Here is an 8,304-nt window from a genome sequence, read left to right as displayed (position 1 = left end):
TGCATGCAACTAATTACGACTTCATTGTATTTAGATCTTTATATTGTTTTTCCCGAAATAATGTACTCTGCACATGAAGGAGAATAATCCTTAATTAATGCCAAACCCAAAATGCTCTTTACTAAAATACCTTTATCGAGAAATGAAAATTATAAGTACGTTTGAATCGTCCACACACCTTAATTAACACGAAAGTGTCATTTTTATTTCACATAAATTATGTTTCATTATTCATAAAAATATTTGTTAAATTATTTAATCGAGCAATATAACAACATAGTGTATTGTAACTACGTAAATACCTCAAAGTTTCTCGAAAGAGAAAGACACTTTCCTACCCCTTAAATATCCAAAATATCATCATTAAACTCCAAACAAAATAAAAATCAAACGCAGCCGTGTACACTTTTTCATGTATATTCCGTTTCCACACCCGCCACCGCCAAATTACGGACCCATAATAAAGTCCTAACTGAGTATCCTAATTCCATTTTTCCTTTTCATTTTTTTCAGGTATATATATATTACAGTAATAAATAAAAAACGAAAAGAAGAAAAAAGAATTAAAAGAAAAAAGGAATTCATTGTTTATCAATATCTTTGATTCTTTCCTTTCTCTCTTCCTTAGATCCGGATTTTCTCTCTCCACCGCAAACAAAGGAGAAATCCGTAATTATACCACTACTTAAAATGAACTCAAAGCTACTTATAGTGGCGGAGACACCCTTTCTGTCTCCTCTACGCGACGTCGCTTCACGCCGTCAGCTTCCATACTTTCACCCTCAATTATGCCCAAATTACCCCTCTCTTTCTAGAACCTTCCGTTTGTCCTCCTACGGTAACTTACGTTGCTTCTCCGCCGCCTCTGCCGCCGTTAATAGTACCTTCAATGGCCACTCTTCTCCGGTTTGTATTTTATGGAGTATATTTTAATAGTTTTTTTGTGATTTTTTAATGGTTGATTTAATAGTTGAGCGGCTTATCTTACTTTATCATGTGACGGTCCAATGAGTTAGTCTTGCTTAAAACTGTCTTAAAGAGTTGTTATAGATAGCGCTAAATGAGCTACTCCGCGGAGTAGCATGGAAAGAGGCTTTAAAATTGGAATGAGCTTACGACGGTTTAAAATTGGAATTTCCGATTTTTGATCATGTTCTACCCCCCGAACTACGAATCCTTAACTTTACAACTGGTGTGCGACTTTGACTGTGTGGAACTGATGTCAGGAGGGATGTGTTAATATATAAAGGATTGTTTTGGGCGTTTAAGCTCACGGCTATGTGAAGCACTAACCCAAACGCCTCAGTGTGCCTTATAGACAAACGACACCGCAAGTAAAGAGCACACTACTGGCACAGTATCCTTACCGCGGAACTCTTTTACATGTTAAGCTTCTTCAAAGTCCGACAAGGGAAATATTGCATAGAACTTTTTCACGGGAATACAAAATTGTTTGCAAAAACAGTGCGCGCTTTGTCACGTCGAGCCCTCCTCACCTTGAGGTGCCTTTTTAATACTAAGTTTGAGGCATTAGTAAGTTGTCAGCTTCACTGCTTCAACATAATCGTAATGCTATAATATACTCCCTCCATCCCATTTTTAATTTTTTATTGTCCACTTTTCCCTCCAGTCGATCCCAAATTAATTGTTCTCATTCTAAATTTTGTTTGGAAAAAGGACAGGGATCCAAAATTGCCCATACTTAATAGCTACTACTACCTCCATTACAATTAGAGCATCCCCTATTCTCCACAACTCAAGGGATAAGGTTATTATGACTTAAAAGCTACCACTACCTCCATTACCATTAAACTAAAGTTCCAAGTTCAGCCGCTACTTAATATCTTCGAGATGTTTTTTATTCTTATTTAGCGAAGCCAGCAAGCAAACTACTATGTGGAGCCTGTGAGAAGTTACCTTTTGGATCAATTGCGAGTAGCTTATTGAGATGATCCTGAGTTTAAGGGCTTTTGATTTGATGGGGGGTTTTGGAGGGAAAGGAAGGGGAGGGGGAGGGAGGGATACAAAATCTGTTGCTTGAATAACATTTGGGGTAGGGAAGGAAAAGGAGGGGAGGAATTTGGAGGGATCCATTTTCCCTCCTCCAAGGCAAATCAAAATCTCTCCAACATAGGAAAGATTTGGAGGGAAATTGTATCCAAACAACCATACTCCACTTCCCTACTCCGGCCTTCCCTCCCTCTTATACCTCTCTTTCCTTTCTTCCTATACCCTTTACCCCCTATTTTGCTATCCAAACCAGGCCCTAAACAGTTCAGTGCTCGATTTTGAAAGCTGGAACTATCGTAGGAGCTTTTTTATGCAGTTACTTGTTTGAATTTGGGACTGCAAGTGCCAGGTTGGGAGTTAGCCATCTTCTCTTAACATCTCACAAAATTTATAGGCCTTTTGAAAGAGTTATGATGTTGAAAGACCTTTACTTTTTTTGGGATACAAAACAGCAAGGGGAAGGGAGAGAAAAGGAGGGGAAGGGGAATGGATCAAGGGAGTTTTACTTCAAACATCTCCTATGCTGGGAGGGAGTTCAGTTTAGCTTATAGAAGGGACATAGATCGCTCTATTTCTTTCCTTCTCCAAATCCCTCCAACCAACCTTTTATCAATTAAGGGAATTTCCCCCTCCTTTTCCCTCTTCATTCTTTTGCTTTAATCCCTCAATCCAAAAGTTAATTCCGGGGGTAAACGTTAAAGGAGAGTGCTACCTTTAACCTTTATTTGGAGGGAAAAGGACCACTTTCTTCTGTTTGGCTTGCAAAATTGGGTTAAATGAAAACTCGGGGAAGGAAAATGGATGTCTCCCTCCTCTCTTTCCTTTTCCTTGCTCCATCCCCCCCTCTCTTTCCTTTTCCTCTTTTTCCGTCCCCTCTTTTTCCGTCCCCTTACCCTATCCTATCCATCTCCTCCTCTTCAGAAGAATCTCTTTTGGTAAAGGTCTTACGAACTTGTGTGAGCGAATGAATTAGATTTGGGTTGTTTCACGGCTTTCACGGTTTCACCATCAGAACTTTGGCTGTTCTACAAGTACACTTACTGATTTGGTGTTTCTCAAAGCTAAACACGTAGGTCTATGCAATCTGTTTATGTTCTCACTCTCTTCCTAACGTTTTGCCTGGGGTTTATCAGAACCAGTACCTTGCTGCAATCGACAACTACGACAAGCCGAGGCTGCATGCTTTTAGACTCTCAGGGGGTTATTGGGGTTAAATTAATAATTCATTGGGGGTATCTGTGTAATAAATGTTTTAAGTCGAATAATGCTAGTCTCCTAGTATGTGTAGAGAATAAGGGGTGCTACTTTGACATTTTTCGTAGGTCATACAAAATGTCCTTAAAGGGTCTAATGATCTATGAATTTGTTCCTTACTCAATTTTTGAACTATACCTAGAAAATCATTAGCAATCTCTTTTTCAAATGAAATTGGTGTGCAAATTTATAGCTAACTCAACCAGTCTGGCATATTTTTAAGTATTTACACAGGCACATGAGGTTGGACTATTGGACCCATGCTTTTGTTTGAATTCCATGTTAACTGACTCAAATCAATATTGGAATAGGATTTGTTATTGTTATTGTTTGCTCAAGATTTTCACATATACATGTGCGGTGCCCCTATTCATTTTTCTGCCTTAGTTGTGTCTTTGCCTTGCAAAATTTTTCTCACATAACTATAATCTACAGCTGGTGAGAAGATTAATAATGTTTATTTATGCTACTTTTGGTTTTGCCTTTGGTGCATTGGCTTGTGTGTGTGCATTATTTTTTGTCGACAATGGGTGCTGAATTTAGAACTTTAACCTCTTTTGCAGTCTAAAAATGGGGTATATACTGTTGGCGACTTTATGACAACAAGGGAAAATTTAGCAGTGGTAAAACCTACAACTACTGTAGATGAAGGTATATCTGGAGCTTACCTCTCATAACTTTTTTGTCTAATACTCCCTCTTATTCTCTAAGTTCTTCCACATTAGTTTTGGACAAATATTTAGTGGTACGATGATATGTGAATAAATATGAAAGTAAGAGAGAGAATGTGGGGTCACAAGTTATTATAACCACAAATGATGGACAAATAAGGAAAGTGGAAGATTTTTGTGAATTTGCCATTTTAGGAAATGTGGAAGATCTTAGAGCATAGGAGGGAGTACTTCCTTTATCACATTTATGTTCTCTGTTTAACTAAAGTGGTTAAACAAATATCAACTCTGACCGGTAATTTATCACAATAGACATTCAGGGGGTGTTTGGTTGGAGCTTTTGGAATGGATTGGAATGGATTCAATCCATTCTAGTGTTTGGTTGGGGTGATTTGGAATGGAGTTAGATACCCAATGGATTCTAACTCCACCCCAACCCTTTGGAATCCCATACCCATCCTCCTACCTTGGATTCAAACTCCATTCCCCCCTTCTATAATTTATGGTGAACCAAACAAGATTAGGCAAGTATGGATTTAGAACCCCATACTACTATACTATCAAACTCCATTCCATTCCATTCCAACTTGTTGAACCAAACGACCCCTCACTAACTTCTTTAAATGACACTCCCTCCGTTCCATGTTTATTGTCTTCTTCTCCCTCTTAATTTATCCAAAATTAGTTGTCCCTTTTCCAAGTTTTAGTGAAGGAATTAAGTGAACCTGCAATATTACGCTTGATATTTAACTACCTCTCCTTCATTACAATAACATTGTTCTCATTCTCTTTGATTTACGGGATAAATTTGTAATCTTATTCCGTAAATCCTTCCCAAAATAGAAATAGGACAATAAAAGTGGAATGGAGGGAATATATGAAAGTAGAGTTTTTGATGGATTAAATGTTTTGTATCTATTCATATATCTGGAGAAATCAATAGTCAGTGTTACGCATAATTTGACTTATCAAAGTCAGATAAAGACAATGTGATGGTGGTTGTAGTTCCATTTTGTGACGTTTCTATGTTGAATTTTTTTTTGTCTACAGCTTTGGAGATTCTCGTGGAGAAAAGGATAACTGGGTTTCCCGTGATTGATGATGCTTGGAAGCTGGTAAGAAAATGCTCCTATAGTTGCACTTATTATTTCTAATTTCCCAAGGGGTTTATTTATGCATCATGATCCTACAAGTTAGCTTTATGCATTATGACGACTTACTCGGATTCGGGTAGGGCGGTAGGGTGTCAAAGATGGTTAGTTACTAGCCAGGTACGTAATCATCTCTCGTACTCGACATGACTCAATTCTTAAGACAGTAGAACACTGTCTTAAATTTTAAAAAAATGGAGGCAAGAACACGTCTTCCAAACAAATATACTCTTACCAAATAAATATACTCTTTTGAGTTTTATAATGTAAAATAGAAAGATGTTTGAGAAATTAGGCTGTAAATCATTAAATATCATGCTGATTATTTCAGAAGTATCCTCTTCCTGTTTGGCTCTTCTAAGAGAATTGTTGGATTGAATAGGGTCAAGTGTGGATTCCGTACCCATATGGCCATATTCTTAAATGTCTTGTGAGATGCATTAAGGCCTTAAAGGTGAAAAGTTGATGTAACCTAATCAAGGAGACGCCGAGACTGGCAAAAGAATGTAGGCTGCATCGTTAAGGAACCTATGCTAAAGTTCCCGGAAAGGACAGAACTGTGCTCTGTTATCAGAGACGGATTTGGGCTGTTTTGACATTGTTTTGTTTAAGTCACAAGTTTGTAGTCATATGGCAGTGTAGACGCTGGGTGATAACTAACTCGTGAGACACAGGTCCCACATTTTATGCAGCATGGCTATATATCTTGCTAAAATCATTTTTTTCCTTTAAAACTTAGGTATAATATGTAATATGTCGGTTTTGCTTTTGACAGATCTTGCATGCTTCACATGTATTTAGATGTTTCTGTGCTTGATTTGAATGTTATCTATTCTTGTATCTTGATGTCTTGATGTTTGTACGTCGCACTTTACTTGCAAAAAAAAAAAAAAAAAATGATGCCTGAATAAGTTTTGGACCACATTATCTGAGTAAGCATGCTGTTAAACCTTTTGTTTTCTTTGATGCAGGTTGGGCTAGTTTCAGATTATGATCTGTTGGCTTTGGACACTATCTCAGGTATGAAATTATGAAACAAGACATGCGAGATGGTGGATTGATAACTTTGTAGGAAGGTCTTGGCTGTGCCATTATTAGTGGTTGATCAATGATTAGGATGTTTTATGTGGTTGAATATGAAACTTATGATAGCAGGTAGCCGCTTAGTTGATCCCATTTGTTCCCTCTTTTCAATAGTTGTGTCAATTGACTTGCCTTTTTAAATAATAATAATAATATAATTGTGTGTAATTAAAATTGTTGTGCGTAAAAGATAGAAACAACTCGACACAAATTTTATTTGTGAACTTAATCATTGCATCTTATGCCTTTCTTGGATGAATTTTATCAGAGAGAACAGGTTTTTAACATTGAATATTTTCAGGTACCGGTCTAGGGGAGGCAAGCATGTTTCCAGAAGTTGACAGCTCTTGGAAAGTACGTTCGTTATGACTGAATGTTATTTTGAAATAATTGTCATGTTAATTAAAATCCAATGCTTGGGCTAAAGCAAAATGTCTCACTAAGTTGTATGTTCTTCTACACTTCTAGTATCGTTAGGCAGCAGTTGATTGATGCAATTCAAAAAGAAATTTGTTCTGGTCATTCTAAAACAGCCTCCCTGTGAACACAGACTAGGGGGTTTTTGGGGGCGTAATGTTGTTAAAACAGTCTCATCGGTGGCGTAATGTTGTTAAATCACGGTACTTATGTTTTCTTGCCATAAAATATTCAGGTTTTCAATGAGCTTCAGAAGTTGCTTAGCAAAACAAATGGTAAATTGGTTGCTGATGTGATGACCCAAGCTCCTCTTGTTGTTCGTGAGACAACTAATCTTGATGATGCGGCCAGGTTCAGTTTTATTCATCATCAACCCCCCCCCCACACACACACACACACACACACAGAAGTCTTTTTGTTTACTCTTTGAGGGTGTTTTTCTTGAAACATCGGCAATTCTAGCAAAAAGTTGAACTCCTATTATTTTATCTAAACTGCAGATTACTACTTGAGACAAAATATCGAAGACTTCCAGTTGTAGATGCTGACGGGAAACTGGTAAGAACCAATACAATTTTTATCCATACAAACCAATGTCGTCTTGACATATATTTTGCATTTGACATTTATGGTTAAACGACATCAATTTTGATTTGACAGTTGCTTTCAAAATGCAATAGATATTACTTTTTTACGTCATGATATTAAAATGGTGGTTTTGATAAAAGTATAAAACCACATGCGACGAATTCTACATTGTACAATTTGTACCTCTCTATATATGTGGAAAATTATCCTCAAAGTTGACATCGATTTATTGTCACATCATTTCCTCCTATAGTCCATGGTTGCTGCACTGGCAGGTATTTTAGTGAGACGACCGACCTTTTCAATTTACAGTTACAACACAACTGTCTCACTGGGTTTGCTGGTTCAACTACAATAACAAATTGCACACAACATTGACATCATTATTATTATTATCATTATCAAAAGAAATAAAATTCAACTTGCTAATAGTTTATAAATCCTAGGTTTATGAATTGTGCTTATTTGTTCCTTTTGCTTGAAGGTGGGAATCATCACTAGAGGAAATTGCATTAGAGCTGCTCTCCAAATAAAACGTGCCAGTGAGAAGGAAGCTCAATGATTGTGAAAGCTAAATGCAGATAATGGTCAATTGTGGAAGACCAATTCTTCCTTCTAGATGTTTTATTTTTTGTCATAGAGATGGGAATATTTTCTTTTCATTATTCCAATATACATTTTGAATAAATTTTGTATGTATCTAGTTGCTATATATAATAATGACATAAATTAAAATGGGTGATTTTCGTAGTACGCATTTTACTCATTACAGTATACTTTGACCATTTTAGTCCTTTCATTTCACTGATGTACTACTCCCTCCATTCAACTCCACTTTACATGTATTCCTTTTTCGTCCATTCAACTCTACTTTGCATATTTCCTTTTTAGGCCAATAAAATGACTAATCTATCCTTATTCACACCCCATATTTACAAAAAATGTCATCCATACCCCACACTAATCCACCATAAAACCCCACCTTTATATTTTTTTAACATTTTTAACCCCACCATTCTCTTTCACTATGTACTTTTTATAGTTTTTTAATCCGCTTCTTAATACCCGTGCAAAAAGCAAATATGCGAAGTGGAGTTGAACGGAGGGAGTACTTTGTATGTACTACATCG

The 8,304-nt window shown here is 36.8% G+C and overlaps 1 protein-coding gene across 1 annotated transcript; it reads left to right on the top strand.

Annotated features, from left to right (window-relative positions):
* Positions 1 to 545: 545 nt before the first annotated feature.
* On the top strand, positions 546 to 7,927 carry LOC141623168 (CBS domain-containing protein CBSX1, chloroplastic-like). Its single transcript, XM_074439241.1, has 8 exons — positions 546 to 906; positions 3,828 to 3,915; positions 4,986 to 5,050; positions 6,058 to 6,106; positions 6,471 to 6,523; positions 6,822 to 6,937; positions 7,087 to 7,144; positions 7,659 to 7,927. The coding sequence occupies exons 1-8, from the start codon at positions 691 to 693 to the stop codon at positions 7,734 to 7,736; spliced, it is 723 nt and encodes a 240-aa protein (XP_074295342.1). The 5' UTR covers positions 546 to 690; the 3' UTR covers positions 7,737 to 7,927.
* Positions 7,928 to 8,304: the final 377 nt, after the last annotated feature.

Source organism: Silene latifolia, chromosome X (genome assembly GCF_048544455.1).
Source record: "Silene latifolia isolate original U9 population chromosome X, ASM4854445v1, whole genome shotgun sequence".
NCBI classification, from domain to species: domain Eukaryota; kingdom Viridiplantae; phylum Streptophyta; class Magnoliopsida; order Caryophyllales; family Caryophyllaceae; genus Silene; species Silene latifolia.
Note: the sequence above shows the minus strand (reverse complement) of the source record. Positions and strands in the feature narration are given on the sequence as shown.